Source organism: Rhinatrema bivittatum, chromosome 3 (genome assembly GCF_901001135.1).
Source record: "Rhinatrema bivittatum chromosome 3, aRhiBiv1.1, whole genome shotgun sequence".
In the NCBI taxonomy this organism is placed as follows: Eukaryota; Metazoa; Chordata; class Amphibia; order Gymnophiona; family Rhinatrematidae; genus Rhinatrema; species Rhinatrema bivittatum.
The window spans coordinates 581,846,405-581,865,238 of record NC_042617.1 but is presented as its reverse complement, the minus strand read 5'-3'; the positions used below and the strand labels follow the sequence as shown (position 1 = coordinate 581,865,238).

Sequence of the window (18,834 nt, the reverse complement as noted above, 5' to 3'; positions counted from 1 at the left end):
GGATACTTACTAGGAAAAGCTGTCAGAATGTATAGCTACAGAACCTATAGATGTTTGCCAGGTTGTGGTTAGTCCCTTGGGTTGATTTGTGGTTTTCTGTTTGGGGGCTCCAGCTTTGGGTTTGGCATTCACCCTTATTTAGGGGGTTGTGGAGTTGTTGAGGAGTTGTTACTCTGAGGGTGTCTTGGGTACAGGTCAATACTGAGGGTGGCACTCTTGGTTATGTAGCAGTGCCTCAAAGTTTTTAGTTCTCTGCCTCCATCTGCTGGTAGGGATGCAAAATCCACCTGTCTGGACTGATCCTGGTACGTACAGGGAACTAAGTTTAGCCGCCATGTTTTTCACTAGGCAACTAGATTTAGCGGTGGCAGGAATGGGCTGTTGTGCAGTGGAGCTGGACAGAGAGAGGGAACACACATACTGTATGTGTAGACTTGAGTTTCATCTGCATATCTCCAAGCATGCAGCCAACCTACAATTATTGCACCTGTACAGTTATTCCAAATTAATCCCGAAGTCTATCAACATACTTTGGTGTATTTCTTGTACCAGATTTGTATCTTTCAAACTGAACTTCTTCGTTCTGTCTTCTTTCAGTGCACCCTAGGCCTCGATGTTGGCGACTACGATGAACGTGGAATTCTTACCAACCCTGTCATTCCCTCTCTTGCCGATGTCATGTGGGTGGCAAATTATGAAGAGGAAACTTATACTAGATTTAGGTAACTGACTATTGTTTAGGATGAGACATGACTAAGATAACAAAGTCATGAGGCTTTATTTTTTTTTTTTTTCCCAAAAATTCTGTTTCACAGCAGAAAGCCTTCAGAATTTAACAGGTATTTTCCTAGATGGACTCAGGACCAGTGGGTTATGTCCTCTGCCAGCAGATGCAGTTGGAGCAAGCTGACCTCACAGTAGATAGAGAGAGAGAGAGAGATATCCCTGCAGTGACCTCAGCCTGCCAGTGTTCTCTGTCTCCAGCAGATGGTGGATGTGCATCTCCCTACTGGGGATTGCTTCATTTTGAAAAAGGAGAAATTAGGAAAATAAATGTGCCCCGCTCTCCTGCGGTAATACCATGTGCCTTGGTCCGGTAGCTGGTTCATCAGCGTGGACTTAGCTGATTGTACACCTTAAAGGCAGCGGGTACAGGCAGCCAAATGTGGTGGTGATGGCAGATGCCCTCTTCCCCTCCCCGCCCCCCCCCCCCCCCCCCCCCCCCCCCCACAGCCGGAGACCGTCTCTATACTCAGCTGGTAAAGGCTGAACTCTGGTAAGTTTAAAAAAAGAAAAGAAAACAGGCAGAGACAGTGTAGAGGGGTTTTTTTTAAGTCTTCTTCCGGTCTCCGAGCTCGGTGTGCCATTCTGACATTAGTTCCCGCTCCCATGGGCAGCCTGGCGGGTTGAGCGGCCCTGGTAGGTTAGGCTTTATTCCTGTGCACTGCGTGGTAGGCTGCGGCGGCATTTTTCACGCAGCTTTGTGCGTTAAGTCTTCCCTCTGCTGGATCGTCCGTGTGTGCGGTGCGTCCAGCTCCAGAGCTCAAGCTATGGGACAGGTGGCATTCTCCCTATCTGTGCAGTACTCAGCCATGCCGGGGTTCTGCCATTGTCGCTTCAGGGTATCGGCCTCCTCGTCTGTTCTGCACCACAAAGTGTTGGGGAGCACTGGCGAAGAAGGCGCGATTGCTTTTTTGGCAGCATGCGGTCACTAACTCTTAACAGGCGGTGCTCAGTCCTTGCTGTGCCATGAGATTCTACCCACAAGCATGGCGGGTGGGTTCGTAGGCGGGCCACCGTCCGTAAGACGGGATACCACCGTACGAGTACTGGTCAGTGTGCTTTTACAGTGGAGGGCTCTATTCTTCAAGTTGCCCTCTACGGTGTGTGGGAGTCTTTCCTACATGATGAACACAAGAGGCTGTGCCGCCACAGCCACAGGACTGACCTAAGGCTGTATTCCTGGTCAAACCCTTAGGGGAGCAGACACCAGGAGGGTAGTATCGGGAGTCGTCTTCCTCAGAAGAGGAATATGTCCTTTGGCCCCTCCAGGGTCACAAATCCCCCCCCCCCCCCCTTTGTGGGGAAGCTGCTAGGGGGCTCCATCCCTTACAGGTTATCGCCAAACTGGAGCCTAGATTCCTTCAATTGGTGCCAGGACTGGGGGACAGCAGTGGTGGTCTTTGGACCATTTTTGCTGGGGGTCCCTCCATTGATTACCATGGTGTTACCTCCCCATCTGAGGGTAGCTGCCGGTGGCAGATTGGTCGCTTCTGAACCTTAGCAGTCAGCGATTGTAACGGCTCTCAACTGGAGAATTGAAAGGTTTTTTGGGGAAGGGAGGCCCCGATTACTGTTGCTTTCCTGTCCCTTCAGGAAAGGGAGATTCAACTGGGTTCCAGGGTAACCCTATGGGTTCCGCTCTGGATGCTCAATTGTCCACCCCCACAATATTCTCAGTTTCCTGGAGAAGGGTTGTCACTGCTTCTAACTGTTGGCCGCTTTTGGTTCCTTACGGGCTCTGAAAGCCAGTCGAGCGGTAGCGAATGCCCGCTCTCCCGGCGCGCTCTCTCCTGTGCGCGTGATACAGTATCTTAATTTATTTAAATTAGGCCCGGCAATAAAAAGAGGCACTAGGGACACTAGCGCGTCCCTAGCGCCTCCTTCTGGCCCGGAGCGGCGGCTGTCAGCGGGTTTGACAGCCGACGCTCAATTTTGCCGGCGTCTGTTCTCGAGCCCGCTGACAGCCATGGGCTCGGAAACCGGACGCCGGCAAAATTGAGCGTCCGGTTTTCGACCCGACAGCCGCGGGCCCATTTTAAATTTTTTTTTTTTTTTTTAAATTTTTTACTTTTTTAAACTTTCGGGACCTCTGACTTAATGTCGCCATGATATTAAGTCAGAGGGTGCACAGAAAAGCAGTTTTTACTGCTTTTCTGTGCACTTTCCCAGTGCCCAGAGAAATTAGCGCCGTCCTTTGGGTAGGCACTAATTTCTGAAAGCAAAATATGCGGCTTGGCTGCACATTTTGCTTTCTGAATCGCGCGGGAATGACTAATAGCGCCCACAACATGCATTTGCATGTTGCGGGCGCTATTAGGTTTGAGGGAGGGTTGGCTGCGCGTTTTGGACGTGCTATTACCCCTTACTGAATAAGGGGTAAAGCTAGCGCGTCCAAATGCCGGCTAACAGTGCGCTCCGGAGCGCACTCCGGCCGGTCAGTGAGGAGGGTTCTAGTCCATCTAATTGGCAAGTATGCCTTTCAACTTATCGTCATATCTATGGCTGAGGGAATTGATCCCACAACAGAGTTACTGCTCTTTGGTTGCAGTGGCTTGCAAGCTATACTTCCCCATTTTAGGAATAACCCTGTCTGCGGACAGTAGGGTCCTGGTTCATGCAACGATTATTCCATTTACTGGACCGCGTGCTTCCTTGGGGGAAGTAGATGTAATCATGGCTGAGGTATTAATACCTAAGCCAGGTTCGTGAGTAGTCTGTTCCAAGATCACACTGACCCTTTCCTTGTACCCTTAGGGTTTCCAGGTTGGTGAAGATATCCTGTTCGACAGAGGTCTGCACTTGCGGCACCCGGCTTCCCATCTCTTAGTGGAGTGTTTCTGGATTTCCTCCCTGGGGGTTTGCTCTCAGTTTCAGCTGTTCCAAGCAGGCTGAGGGCTCTATCTCTGTGGGTTAACTCCCTACTGGAATCGGCAGTGAGTTATTCGCTTAGAGACGCAAGATACAACCTAGAGAGTTGTTCTTACCCTTGTAGTCCTGCGGTCTGCCTCCTTGTGTTTTTTGCTCCTTCTGAGTTCCAGTTGGAATTTCGAGGGGAGGGGAGGAGAAGTAGGGCATTCATGGTATATCTTAGTGTATACCTGCAGGGAAAGATACGCCAAGTTCTGGCCAGTACTGCCTTTAGCTTTTCTCACTTCACTAGGTTGTCCAAAGTGCCTTCCTGCTCACCTGAACCATCCTGTACACAGGATGGATAGCCCTGTCCTTGACCAGGGTGTAGTGTGGGTGAGCTTCAGGCCTTGCTTTATATCTCCCTGCTCGGGGGTTTGGGCTAGCGATCCCATTCAAGGATTGCCTTTCATCCCCTGACCCTCTCGATGCTGTCCTGCATGGTCAGCTATGTCTGGTGCTTTGGCTCGTAGGGTCCGACGTAGACCCTGCCATTGTTGCTGATTCTTCTTCCAAGCGTTGCTTGCGTGTTTCTGCCCATTGTGCCTATCAGCCAAACATGGGGTACACGTCTGTAAATGCATTCTATTCTTCTCTTGTCGGTGGACCGCAGTTTCTTTCTGGAGGAGCTCTCAGGCCCCAGTTGGTTTTTCAGTTGTCTTGTAACAACGAAGGAAACTATGCGGTCTTCATCCTGTATCCAGGAGGTTCTAGACCTACTGTCGTCAGGGTTTTCTGATCCGAATCCCTGCTTGTAACGTTTTCCGTGATGCGGAGTTTTTCTTGCTGGCACTTGCATCACTCCCCTGCCTTCAGCGCCTCTGTTACACATTGGGGTTTTGTATCTCAGTCATTTCTATGGTTTTCTCTTTTGGAACCCAACTCTTTTTTTCCCACCTAGACCCCTTTATGGGTCGGCTGCCTCAGAGGCAAAAGGGAGAGAAGTGGTGCTTTCAGCACGGTGCGGTTTCTGGCTTTGTCCTGATTGGATAGGCTATAGCTTGGGATTCACCCGTATGTGAGGACTGCCATCCTGCTTATCCTCTGAGAAAGCAGAGTTGCTTACCTGTAACATTTGTTCTCACAGGACAGCGGGATGCTAGTCCTCACGAAACCCACCTGCCTCCCCTGGGAGTTGGTTTCTCCATGTATTAGCTATATCATGGACTGAGGGACTCTGCCTAGGGAGCAGTGTGATAACTACAGCTGCACATGCTCAGTAGGGTAAATTAACAGAGAGGGTCACAGCTATAAATACTCCCTTGTTTACTTGTAGATATATCGCACAACAGAGAGATAACACATTCACAAAGTGTATAACTTTTATTAAGCAAGGTAACACACTCACCTATATAGACACTCTAAAATCTAAGCTAACCACACATACCCATTATTATTTTGTTTAAAAACAACTTACACTTAAATTAACAATATACATGGGTTACAATAATTCCCAAATCGTTTATTTTCATAAGTCCGGGTTTTTTTAAACTACGTATCAACGTGGATCCATTTAACTACCTCTCAACATGGGTCCTCTCAGCATAGGTCCAACAAAAGATATCTTTGTTTCACCTTACAAAAAGGCTTCCTCAGGGACTGAAGGTATTCAAAGCTATATGAGTGAATGGATATGGAAGTCGAGCAGCTTTGAATACCTTCAGTCCCTGAGTAAGGTGAAATGTACATGGAAGTTAAACAACTTTGGTAACACTCAGTCCCCGAGGAAGCCTTTTTATAAGGTGAAACGAAGATATCTTTTGTTGGACTTATGCTGGAGTTTTGAATATTGAATAAAAAAAAAATGAAAAGGACGTGACTGTTATCTTTTTGGAGGATATTGAGCTGGTTGAGGACGAGTGATTTTTGAGTGGCCTCTAACATAGTGCTTTAAGATATTAGTAAAAGTGGGAGTTTCTCCTAATAACGTCTACTTCAAAATATTTTCTAATCTAATGCCGTGAAGAGGAGAGCGTTTGGCACACCGAACGTTTTGTCTGAAACCTTGCCTTCTTTTTTTCTTTTTTCTTTTTTTTTTTTTTTACAAACCTTGCTTGCAGAAACGAGGCAGTGGTGAAAGACGGTGAGAGAGAGCTCTCGTCCCCGCCGCCGGTGCCTGCAGACGCGTCGGCCACGCCTGCGTTCCCTGGAGACGGAGCGGTAGCCAGCGGTCCCCTTCCCGTGAATGCACAAGCGCTCCAGAAAATTGCCTCCCTGGAGTGTGAACTTGCGCAGCTCCGCGCCCAGATCGCCGCAATTGTTGCGGTGCAGGAAACGAGAAGCAATAATCCTTGTAAGTCTGAAATGGTGAAGACGGGAATTTATTGCTGCTTTTTCCTATATTTTAGCGAATCCTTGTCTCTTTCCCTCTAAGTATTCTGTCGCACTAGTTTAGGCCGGGCTGTGCACCTGCTCCCTAAGCAATGCATTCCTATAGTCCAAACGCATGGGTTTATGCTCTCCTGCCAGCAGATGGAGACAGAGCAAAAGGTTTGCTGATGTCACCCCCTTATAAGGTCCACGCTGACCCCAGCCTGCCAGTGTTATCTCCAGCAGGTGACAGGCAAGCATCCCATACTGAGAGGCAGAGCCAGGCCTAGGCCCGGTGAAGAGGAATTTAGAAGAGGCCTGGCCGCTCTTGAATTTGATCCTCTCTCTAATCTGAGCATAGCCTAGAATGAGGGGGGGGGGGGGGGTTCCCAGGGGATTCGGGGGAGTCCAAACTGGGGGCTATGGATTTCTTGTCTTGCCACATCCCCACCCCCAACACGCACCCCTGCACCACCTTGGTTGTTTCCTACCACCTTCTCAGCTTTTCTCCCTCCTCTGAGAAGGGCCAGGGTTTAGGCAGAGGCAGCTGCCTAGGGTGCCAAACATCTGCTTCCGTTTTGCTTTAGGGTAGAGTGCTGGCACGCCGCAAATGGGCAGCACCATCTTAAATCCACCCCTGCCTCTAAGACGTGAAAAAAAGAAGTCGAGCAGAGCCAGGTTTGTGTAGATGAAGCAGGTGGAGGAGAGATCTGCAGAGCAGTGTGGAACGTTTGTCCGTTCTGCAGTTAGCAGTGAGTGCTTGTCGTGGGGGGAAGGCCCTGGAGTGTGCAGCAGCCTCTTCTGTGCGAGTGGGGTGCAGCTCACAGGCAGGGCTGGAGGAGGGGGAGAGGTGATCGGTACAGAACCGCCTCACGGGGGAGATTTTTCAATGTTGGGGCTGGTTTTCGAGAGCACGCGTTCAGCCAGGGTGGGAGTGGCAACCATTTTGGAGCCACGTGGCAGATATAGGGCCTCCTGTAATTTACGCCTCCTGTTATTTCTCTAGACAGACATTTTCCCTTCAGCAGTGTGATTTTGAAGGAATCCATGAGCGCCCTTACTGTTTCCACCTTTTCACCTTCAGTAGTAGCTTCCTTCCTTTCCCCAGAACGTCTTTTGCTACAACGGGCTTCCTGTTAGGACCAGAATGCAGGGGCGAGTCTTTCTCTGCCTCTGGCTGCAAATAAGGAAACGGGCCTGGAGGGAGAAGGAAGACTGGGACCCCGAAGAGGAAGTGTCCTATAGATCTAGGAAAGCCAGAGGTGTGACGGTGATGAGGATGAATATTTGGTGATTTTGTTTAGGGAGAAGCAGCAGGTCTTGAACATTATGGAGAATAAGAAGATAGAGAGAACAGGGATACTTATGATTTATCATGGTAGAACTGAGGAAATCTACCAAGGAATTAATCTCTTCTGAATGGGATTGTCCTGACACTGGTTTTAAGGTGGGCAAATCTATGGAGAAGCTTTATCCTTTGCTTACTTACGGGGGGGAGTAGTTAAAGGCCCCTTGGGTGGCCACGCTGGTTTGTACAATCATCAGGCAGACTGCTATTCCCCTTTGAGATGTCCAGTCTGGTACTGCAAGCGGCAGTCTTCAGTGGCTTAGGGGCATGCCTGCAGTTGTCTCAGTAACTCCAGGAAAGTTTGTTAAGGAATTTGGGAGCAGAGTTGTAAGAGGCAGCCCAGCTGGAGCCAGATACTACCTTTCTAGCTGATGCCTGATATGACCTTATTTGGGCTTCAACATGGAGTATGGCCACTGTGGTGTTAAGGTTTAGAAACGAGCAGCAGACCTAGCACTCAAGATTCATCTCATTAAACTTCCATCTCACTAAGCTCCCTTTAAGGGACAGTTTCTTCTTAGAGAAGATCTTGACAAGCTAGTTAAAGGTCTGGAAGAGTGCAGGTCTCCCAGGCTTCCCGGGGGATTCCAGCTAGAAGTTGTGTTGAGGAGTTGAGACATTATAGGCCTAATAAGGCTGTGGCCACTCAGCATGGTTGTCCCTTTGTCAAATCTCATCCTTGAGAAGGGGGCAGCGACAGACGTTCAGGGGATACTCTGGTGGTACTCAAGAGTTCCCAATGAAGGCTTAGGGACTTAGTCTCCAGTTCCACAAATAAGCAATTGTCTTACAGGCTTTTACCGGAGGTAGTCCAAATAACTAGCTTCTTATCCGTATATCTTCAGAGATATCAGAGTAAGTAGCACACCTTGAACAAAGGAAAGCCCCATGCCCACCCTCCCCATCACCACTTCTCAATCCCCCTCCTCCACTGTCCCAAAAAAAAATGGCCAAAACCTAAAAATAAGCTTTTAAACTTCCACAAAAATATCTTTAAATTAACCTCTTCTGCCTCCCACCTCCCACTCTTCACCTTCCAACTTGGCCCCTTTGTCCTTGTGGGATCACTTTGCTCTCCGATCCTGGCCGCTTCCAGTCTGTCTTGGGTAATGCAAGAAGCGCACTGATACCTAAACTATGCTGGAAGCCAGGATCGCAGAGCACAACGATCCCGGCAAAGACAAGGGGGCCACGTTTGAAGGCAACGGGGAGGAGGGACTCCCGGGCCTGTGGCGATATTGTTGTGGAAGTTTAAAGGTTTGTTTTTACGTTTTGGCCACCTTTTTGGGACAGCAGAGGAGGGGAAGGGGTAGAGAGATTTTGTGGTGGTGACGGGGTTTTCATCGGTCCGGGAGGCCCGCAAATTTTTTTTTTGTTTTGTTTGGATGCTACTTACCTGGATATCTCTGAAGATATCCGGGTAAGTAGCTAATTATCCGGCCACATGAGGCTGGATAACTTTGTCTAACCAGCCATATTCAGTCAATGGCCAGTTAGGGTTAAAGTTATCCGGCTATATGTAGCCAGATAACTTTAAACAAGAATATTCAGTGGGACGTTGGATAAATTATCTGGCTAACTTGTCCACTAAACGGCCTACTGAATATAAAGTTACAATTTGGCCACAACAGGCCTGGTTTTAACATAATGGTCGCTCCGATTGAGGATGTTTTGATTCAGCTTTTTGTCCTTGGAAGCCCCTTTTTAGTGGGTGCGTAGGGAACGTTGAGTTTATTATTAGCTTGTTATGTAGAATTAACACGATTAGGATCAACATAGAGCTCTCTAAGTGTTGACATCAGCAAACCTGTGGCTCTCTGTCTCCATCTGCTGGTAGGGGAGCATAGATCCATACATCTAGACTGGTCTGGCTGGACTCAAGGAAATTAGCAGGAAAGACTAAATTTCTCCATGTGGGAGCAAGGCTCTCTTTTTAAGAAGACCATCTTACAAAACAAAAAAAATAAAATAAAATGTACGATCAGGAAAAATTTGATTGAATAAAATATAAAATGTGATACTCACTTATGTATATGAACAGTCACTTTAATGAATTTTCAAATGAAAGATCCAATTATATCCGGGGAAACTGTTTACAAGTTTTGTCCTTTAATTCTTTACCTGTAAACTTAATATCTGGTTTTAGGTTTTGATTCCTTGAGTTCGTTTGATAGTCCCAAGAGTGTTCTTCCTCCTCCATCGCTGACATCAACACCGGTTCATCACTTTGCAGCCCCACCACCTCCACCGCCTCCTGTGCCATTCACAAGTTTGGACTCCAGCTCTTCTGTCGTTGACCTCATAAAGCAACGTCGTGTTGCCAAGACGAGGTCCGCAGCAGGTGAGCCTGCTGGCAAAGAGAAGGCGGCGTGCATTCCCAGTATGATGGATGTGCTGAAGGATCTAAGTAAGATCCGTTTGCGTGCTGTGGAAAGGTAAGCTGCTTGATTAAAGTATCAGTTCCTTATCAGTGCAGATTTGATAAGGCAGTTGCATCTGTGAAAAATCGGTCGTATGCTATCTCCATTTGCGTAACATAGAAAAGTGAAATAATAGCAAATATGGCAGCAGAAACTACAAAAGGTAAAGGTAAATTACATTTTCCTTATTGTCTACCAGTCGAGTCCTGATGGCTGGGTTTTTCCTCCCCTATCAGCAGATGGAGACAAAGAATAAAAGTTTCACTGTACTGTTGGTAAGGCCCTGGGCCACCTGCAGTCTCTCAATATTCTGTTTCCAGCAGGCGGTAGAGGAGTCCATCCTACAGTGTAAAAAAATCACTCCCAGAGGTTTTAAGATTTTGGGCCACCCCTCTACATAGAAATGACGGCAGAAGAAGACCAATAGGCCCATCCAGTCTGCCCAGCGAGCTTTCACACTTATTTTCTCATACTTATCTGTTACTCTGACCGCTGAGTTCAGGGCCCTTATTGGTAGCTTTTTTATTCTAATTTCCTTCCACCCCCGCCATTGATACATAGAGCAGTGTTGGAGCTGCATCTAAGTGAAGTATAAAGCTTAATATTTGAGGGTAGTATCAATCATATCGAGCAAGTTACCCCAATGTTTGTATACTCATACTGCTCAGATCAATGCCTTGTTAGATATTGGCTGGATGTAAATCCTATTTCTTCATTCCCCCCCCCCCTGCCATTGAAGCAGTGAGCTGCGCTGGATATGCATTCAAAGTGAAGGATCAGGCTTAATTTGTTAGGGGTTGTAATTGCTGTAATAAGAAAGCTACTCCCATGCTTATTTGTTTACCCAGACTGTACAATTCAGTCCTTGTTGATTGTTGTCTGAATATAAATCCTCTTTTCTTCATTCCCCATGCCATTGAAGCAGTGAGCTGCGCTGGATATGCTTTCCAAGTGAAGTAACAGGCTTAATTGGTTCGGGTAGTAACCAGCGCAACAAACAAGCTACTCCCACGCTTATTTGTTTACCCAGAATGTTCAATTCAGTCCTTGTTGGTTGTTGTCTGAATGTAAATCCTCTTATCTTCATTCCCCCCTGCCCTATTTAGTGAATGTGGTAAATCTTGTCCTTTTATACAGGTATCATTTTATTTACAAGTATAATTTTATAAATTGTATATTTTATGTTGCCAGTAAGGTAAAATAATAAAATGCGCACAAATTAGGTGCTGTGTGCAGATGTTCTACTGCCTGTCCCCTTCTTCTTTCTTTTCCCCATTCTCCGACTCTTAATGGCACCTGTCTAGAATGTATGTTCCTATACATTTATCATCATTATTTTATGTGACTTCCTGTAAACCATTGTGATGGTATTTAACTTAACGACGGCACAGAAAAGATTTTAAATAAATAAATTGGTTTGGGGTAGTAACCGCCGCAACAAGCAAGCTACTGAAAAGGTAATGGTTGTCGCCTTGTGACTAATCTGCTTTGCTAGAGACTGGTAATCTCTCTGTACCGCTTGGATGCTGTTACTAGCAAGGTCGTTGGTTCCCAGATGGATGGTAATATCAACTTTAGAGTCTTTGCTTTCTTCTTGGATCGTTTTGACTATCTGAAAGGCATTTCTGCCGGCCGATGATCCTGAGAGGCATTTGACTGTAGTGTTTCGCTCTAGAAGAGTTCCCACATTAGTGCCTTTGACAGTCACCCAGCACAATGAGCTTTTTTTTTTCTTTGGTTATTGATTGTATTTTGGAATTTCTGTATGCATTGGGTTTCTTCTTTCTTACTCTAGTTGAGCAGGGACAAGAAGAGGGTCAGTGGCTCTTAGCAAGCTTGTACCAGGTCAGCAGGGCCAGTGCTAGCTTTTCTGCTGCCCTGAACAAACAATTGTGCTGTGCCCGTCCCGTTCCCCCCCCCCCCCCCCCCCCCCCCCCACACTTTTATTCAGTCTCTATCTTGGAACTGCCAAAAAAAAGCCCAGCTCCTTCCAGCAACCTAAACTTTAAAAATGTCTCACACATCCCTTCCTCCAGAACCCATGGCCAGTGCAAGAGTATTAAGTGCCCTAGGCGAACCTTATAGCCTTGCACCCCACCACCACCACCACTACCCTTTCCACACACACAGTTAAAAATGATGCGTTTATACTAACAGATTTTACATGAAAAATAATCAAAGTTTCCCTGTACGTACCAGGATCAGTCCAGGACACCTGGGTTGTGACTCCGCACCAGTAGATGGAGACAGACTAAAACTTGTGGGCGGAGCATATATGCCCCTGTGCCAGTCACAGCCCCTCAGTCTTACTCTGTCTCCAGTAGGTGGTGCAGGTCCGGTCACAGCCCTGTCGGGCCTGATTCTGGTTCTTAGTCAGGTTCGCTTTTTGGGGTTTTGTTTTTGTTTTGTCTATTAGACCTTGGTTTTTTACTGTAAATTGGGGTTTTTGTTTAATTTGGTTACTTTAGTCCCGGTTGCCCTACCTCCCTGGGGAGTTGTGAGGTCCTGAGGGGACTACCCTCCCCAGGTTGAGGCCGCTGCTAGGGTTGAGGACCCGGCTGGGCTAGTAGCAGCGTCAGGGGTGACACCGGGGAGCCCGGTTCACTCACCCCTGCAGGACATAGGGCTTTTCAGCACCTGGGACAGCGTTTTTTCTTATTTAAAAAAAAAAAAAAAAAAAAAAAAAGTGTTTTTACTTTTGTTTTCAGTCGGCTCTCCGTTCCTTGGCGTTGCGCTCCGTTCCGCTCGAGGGGGGGCGTCTTCGGCAGGGGGGAGGTCGCCGATTTTCGCCGCGTTGAATTTTTGTTTTTATTCAGCGTCCCTCAGTGCTTTTCGGCGCGTCTTTGGTTTCCCGCGGTTTTTTGCAATGCCGCGCGGCTCGCAGGGCCTGCGACTCGGCGCGCGCGCGCGCGTCTCTCCCGGGACGGCCTTTGCTCGGCCTGCGTCCCGGGAGACGAGGGATCGTCGGCAGCTCCTCGGGGGGCCCGTTCGCCGTCGCAAGGGGGGGGGCCCCTGATAGGCCTCTTGACCCGTTCCCGGTCAGCGCGGGAGTGGCGGCCATTTTGTCTACCGGCCGGGTAGTTTCGCGGGAAACGGTGGGGGCCTTGGTTTTACCTCCTACGCTTTCCCCGCAGCGGGGTGCGGCGGTGGAGGTCCCTTCAGAGGGGCCCCAGTCCCGGGGGCATTCGGAAAGCGACGCAACGGATTCGGGCGAGTTTTCTGAAGATTTGGCGCTTTTGCTGCGCAAAGTTCTCCATTATAAGCGCAGCAAGCGCAGACGGGGGGACGCCTCGCGTTCAAGGGTCCACCGGTCCTCGCCGCAGAAGAAGATGGCAAGGAGGGTGGCGAAGACCACCCAGAGCGCGGCCCGGGGCAAACGGCTTCCCCGAGGGGTGCCGCAGGACTCGGATTCCGAAGATACCTCCGGGGCGGACACAGAGGCCTCCGAGGAGCCCCTGCCGGGGGCCGGGACGGCAGCAGCAGATGGCTCGGCGCAGCCCAGTACAGGTAAAGGAGCGCAGGCCGTCGACGGGGATGACCCCAAGGTGGGTGCGTCTGTTCCGCAGAGCGGAACTGTCGCCACTCATTCCGGCCATTCTCCAGGAGCTGGGGATTGAGGCTCCTCCGGTAGTGGTCCGCCAGGAGGCAAATATGGATCCTGTTCTGCTTGGGCTCACAGGGCCGGCGGTCATTTTTCATTTTTTCATCCACGGATATCCTCTTCAAGGAATGGGATACTCCGGAGTTAGGTCTGAAGGTCAGCAAGGCCATGGACAAACTTTACCCTTTGCCGGAGGACGCGCTAGAGCTCCTCCGACTCCCAAAGGTGGATTCGGCAGTGTCAGCTGTCATGAAGAGGTCCACCATCCCGGTCACGGGAGCGACAGTCCTCCGGGATATTCAAGACCGTAAGTTGGAGGTTCAACTCAAAAGAATTTTGAGGTTTCTGCCCTAGGGGTGCGTGCTGCCAGTTGCACAAATTTTGCTTTGCGTGCTAGTCTGCGCTGGGCTCAAGTCCTGCAGGCGAATGCGGGTCTCTCTTCAGAGGAGGCTTCCCAAGCAGACAGATTGGAGGCGGCCATTGCCTATGGCGCTGATGCACTCCATGATCTTTTGCGCACCTCAGCTAGGTCCATGGTGGCAGCGGTGTCGGCACGTCGTCTCCTTTGGCTGCGCAATTGGGCAGCGGATGGCTCTTCCAAGGCTCACCTCGGGGCTTTGCCTTTTAAGGGGACATTGCTGTTCAGCAAGGAGTTGGACGATTTGATGGTTTCCCTGGGGGAGAACCGAGCGTTTAAGCTGCCGGAGGATAGGACCCGGTCGAGATCTTCCTTTTCAGGCAGAGCCCGGTTCAGGGCACCCAGGAAGTCTAGGCCGCAAAGATCCTCTGGAACCTCGTATAGGCCGTCTTCCTCTCGGAACACCCAGTGGCAGCAGTCCTTTCGGGGCAAACGTTTTGGCCGGCAAGGAGGGGCCCCGTCGGGTGCGGGGTCCAAGCCTTCGCAATGAAGTTCGGCCGGCCCATCCCTCGTCGCGTCCTCGGCATGCTGTTCCAAACGTGGGGGCGCGTCTATCCTTATTCCTCGAGGAATGGGCCAGCGTGACGTCGGATCAATGGGTCCTCGACGTGATAAAACATGGCTACGAGTTAGATTTTGCTCGCATCCCAACAGACAAATTCCTGGTCTCACCCTGCAAGGATCCCAAGAAGAAGGCGGCGGTGCTAGATACCATCCAAAGACTAGAAAGACTGGGAGCCATCTCGCCGGTTCCGGCCGCTCAGTATGGCAAGGGCCGGTACTCCATTTACTTCATAGTCCCCAAGAAAGACGGCACTTTCCGCCCAATTCTGGATCTGAAAGGAGTCAACAGATGCCTTCGAGTCCCTCACTTCAAAATGGAGACCATTCGGTCAGTGATCGCGTCAGTGCGTCCCGGCGAATTCCTGGCGTCCCTAGATCTCACAGAAGCATACCTTCATGTGGGAATTCAACTAGCGTTTTCAGCGGTTTCTGAGGTTTGGCATTCTGGGCAGGCACTTCCAGTTCCGGGCGCTTCCGTTCGGCCTGGCGACAGCGCCTCGGACATTCACAAAAGTGATGGTGGTCGTGGCGGCGCAGTTGCGGCGGGAAGGCCTGCTGGTTCACCCTTACCTCGACGATTGGCTGATCCAGGCGAAGTCTCAAAGTCTGTGTCGGCAGGCGGTGGCCAGGGTGTTACAGCTCATGCAGTCCCTGGGCTGGGTGGTCAACTTCAACAAGAGTCATCTTGAACCCTCTCAGTCCTTGGAATATCTTGGAGCCCTGTTTGACACGAAGCGAGGCAGTGTGATTCTCTCGCAGGAACGGATATGCAAACTGCAGTCTCAGGTGCTACGTCTTTTGTCGCTACACCGGCCACGAGTCTGCGATTACCTGACGGTTCTGGGGTCTATGGCATCCACGCTGGCGTTAGTCCCTTGGGCGTTCGCTCATCTATGGCCGGTGCAGTCCTCATTGCTTTCCCGCTGGAAACCGGTTTCCGAGGATTTCTATCTACCTCTACCTCTCGAGGGGCAGGCGCGATCCAGCCTGAGCTGGAAGTCGGTTCAGGGTCTGTGGTCAGAGTCGCAGACCCGGTGGTCTATCAACCGGCTGGAGACCAGAGCGGTCCGTCTGGCGCTGCAAGTTTTTCTACTCCTCGTGCGCGGACAGGCGGTCCGGGTATTGTCGGACAACGCTACCACCGTGGCTTACATCAATCGCCAGGGAGGGACAAGAAGTCCTCTAGTGGCGGAGGAGGCGCGGCTCTTGATGCTCTGGGCAGAACGGCATCTCAGCCATCTCACGGCTTCCCACATAGTGGGAGTCGACAACGTCCAGGCGGATTTTCTCAGTCGTCACCGCTTGGATCCCGGAGAGTGGGAGTTGGAGGACGAGGCGTTTCTCTTCATTCGCCGGATTTGGGGAACGCCCCACATGGATCTGATGGCCACCTGGCATGACGTGAAGGCTCCGCGATTTTACAGTCGACGTCGCGAAAGGGGAGCAGAAGGAGTCGACGCGTTGGTGCTTCCCTGGCCGGTGGATGTACTTCTGTATGTGTTCCCACCGTGGCCCATGATCGGAAAGATCCTACGGCGCATAGAATTGCATCCATCCAATGTGATCATGGTGGCGCCGGAGTGGCCACGCCGTCCGTGGTTTGCGGACCTGGTCCAGCTGTCGGTGGCCGCACCCCTTCGTCTACAGGAATTCCCGGGGCTCCTTCGTCAGGGCCCCGTCTGTTTGGAGGATGCGGCTCACTTTTGTCTCGCGGCATGGCTTTTGAGAGGTATCGGTTGAAGAGAAAAGGCTACTCGGATGCGGTTGTTGCTACGTTGCTGAGATCCAGAAAACAGTCTACGTCCCTAGCTTATGTTCGGGTCTGGGTAGTTTTTGAGGAATGGTGCATGGAGCGGGGCCTAGACCCCACTTCCGCTTCTATTCCCGATATTCTGGCTTTTCTCCAGGCGGGGCTCGCCAAAGGTTTAGTGTGTAATTCCCTTCGGGTTCAAGTGGCGGCGCTTGGCTGTTTGCGTGGTAAGGTCCGGGGGGTCTCTCTGGCTCTCCACCCAGATATCTCCCGCTTTCTTAGGGGGGCTAAGCACCTCCGTCCTCCGTTGCGGCCCCCTTGCCCGTCTTGGAACCTCAACTGGGTACTCTCAGCCTTATGCTCAGTGCCGTTTGAGCCCCTGAAACGTTCTACGCTCAAGGATCTCACCTTGAAGACCGTATTCCTAGTGGCGATTGCATCGGCCCGTCGTGTCTCAGAATTACAGGCGTTGTCCTGTAGGGAGACCTTCTTGCGCATCTCCGATTCGGGGGTCTCCTTGCGGACGGTTCCCTCCTTCCTTCCTAAGGTCGTGTCGTCGTTCCATTTACATCAGTCAATTGAACTTCCCGCTTTCTCGGTTGCGGAGTCTTCGGACCCGAAAACAAAAGTCTTGAGAAAACTAGATGTGCGGAGGTCCCTGCTTCGCTATCTGGAGGTTACTAATCCGTTTCCGGTGACGGATCATCTGTTTGTGTTAACTTCGGGTCCAAAGAAAGGTGCTGCGGCGTCCCGCACGACAATTGCCCGTTGGCTCAAGGAAGCCATTGGTTCTGCGTACATTCTGCGCGGAAAATCGCCGCCGGTGGGTCTTCGGGCTCATTCGACACGGTCTCACGCTGCGTCTTGGGCGGAATCTTCTCAGGTGTCGCCTCAAGAGATTTGCAGGGCGGCTACCTGGAAGTCGTTGCATACCTTCTTTAAACATTACCGGTTGGATGTTCAGGCTACTGAAGCTGGGGGTTTTGGAGAGAGGGTACTCCGAGCGGGACTCTCTGCTTCCCACCCTTGGTAAGTTAGCTCTGGTACATCCCAGGTGTCCTGGACTGATCCTGGTACGTACAGGGAAAGGAAAATTAGTTTCTTACCTGATAATTTTCGTTCCTGTAGTACCAAGGATCAGTCCAGGATCCCGCCCGCAGTGTTGCGCTATAGTAACGAAGAGTCCGCTCATTATTTTTTTTCAGTACGCTGATCCTTGTTTATTCGCTCTCCCGGTTGGGGAGTCTGGTTCCTGTAGGGGTGTTGGTTTTCTTTTCCCTACCAAGTTGTATGGTTGCCTTTTGGCTTTTGTCTACTTTGACATTACGTATGACTGAGGGGCTGTGACTGGCACAGGGGCATATATGCTCCGCCCACAAGTTTTAGTCTGTCTCCATCTACTGGTGCGGAGTCACAACCCAGGTGTCCTGGACTGATCCTTGGTACTACAGGAACGAAAATTATCAGGTAAGAAACTAATTTTCCTTTAATCTTCTGACATAAAAAAAAAAGATCACAGTCTATATTTTATATTTGCATGCACTGCTATGGTGTCAACCAGAAAACCCTACAAAAAAAGACACTTGGAACCCCTATAGCATTAGGGCTACTGTGACGTGTATTAGGTGTGGGTTTGACCCTCAGAAAGCCATGAATAAATTACAATTAAAATATAATAAACTTCCCACACCAAAACAGCACCAACTGCCAGCACTTAAAAAGTAACAACACTACCTATGAAAAGGCAACACTGCAAATATTATACCAGGCCCTAAAACACCAATACACCTCCTGTTAGGAAAACAGAACATACAAAACTGCATAGATTCCTACATGCTAGCAGAATACCTCTCCTCGGTCACACATGCGAAACACAGAACCTCTCATCAATACAGAAAAAAGAAGACCATAAACTATAAACAGAAACGTGGTCAAAAACTGAACTGGAAACCACAACAATAGCAAAACAGAAACATCAACAATCCTCCAGCATTAAACAATAAAATCAAGAAATATAAACATGCATTAATCACAATAAAAATGCATTAATCAGAATAGTATAAACACACTAATAAAAAGAATATTTCAAATCAGCTGATAAATGAAGATCCAATAATTAACTCATATACAATTTGTTTTAAATTTCCCAAACAGCAATAATATATTTCAGATCAGCAGACATATCAAATAACACCCCAAAATTAAAACTATAAGGATAAAATAATTCATGCTTTCCATACCTGGGAACCTTTGATTTCCAGTCGCCCTGAGATTGTCGTGGATTAGTAGAAGAGGGATGCACAAACTTTCTCCTCTGTCTCATAGTCTGATAAGGTATTTATACATACACACACACACATGCTCTTGTCCCTCTCTCACACACACACTCCCTCTCTTATATACACATGCTCACAAATACATACAAGTGCCCTCTTGCTCAGATACATACGTCTGCTCCTCTCACACACCCCAAAGCCTCTCCCGGGCTTCCCTTTGCTTAGGAGCTACCTCTCGGCCTTTTTTCTTCTGGCTGCCTGGTGGGTTGGGATTCGTCAGGCAGCCTGCAGCCCCCTAATTTCAGCTGCATGGCGGGTTAGGAACCACCGGGTAGCCCTGCATCTCGGCCATGCGGTGGTTTGGGAGCCGCTGGGTGGCCCCACAGTATTGCTGCCTTCTGGCAGCCTGGTGGGTCGCTGACTTAGGCCCCAGGCTGCTGCTCTGTGCAAGTGCATG

General features: G+C 49.7%; 1 protein-coding gene across 3 annotated transcripts in view; it reads left to right on the top strand.

The window, feature by feature from the left end:
- Positions 1–18,834, top strand: part of MTFR2 (mitochondrial fission regulator 2) — a 65,607-nt gene that overhangs the window by 34,634 nt on the left and 12,139 nt on the right. For all 3 annotated transcript variants that reach the window (XM_029596621.1, XM_029596619.1, XM_029596620.1), the window contains exons 5-7: positions 598–722; positions 5,751–5,983; positions 9,495–9,783. In XM_029596621.1, coding sequence (XP_029452481.1) covers positions 598–722; positions 5,751–5,983; positions 9,495–9,783 — 647 coding nt within the window. The remainder of the gene's footprint in view (positions 1–597; positions 723–5,750; positions 5,984–9,494; positions 9,784–18,834) is intronic.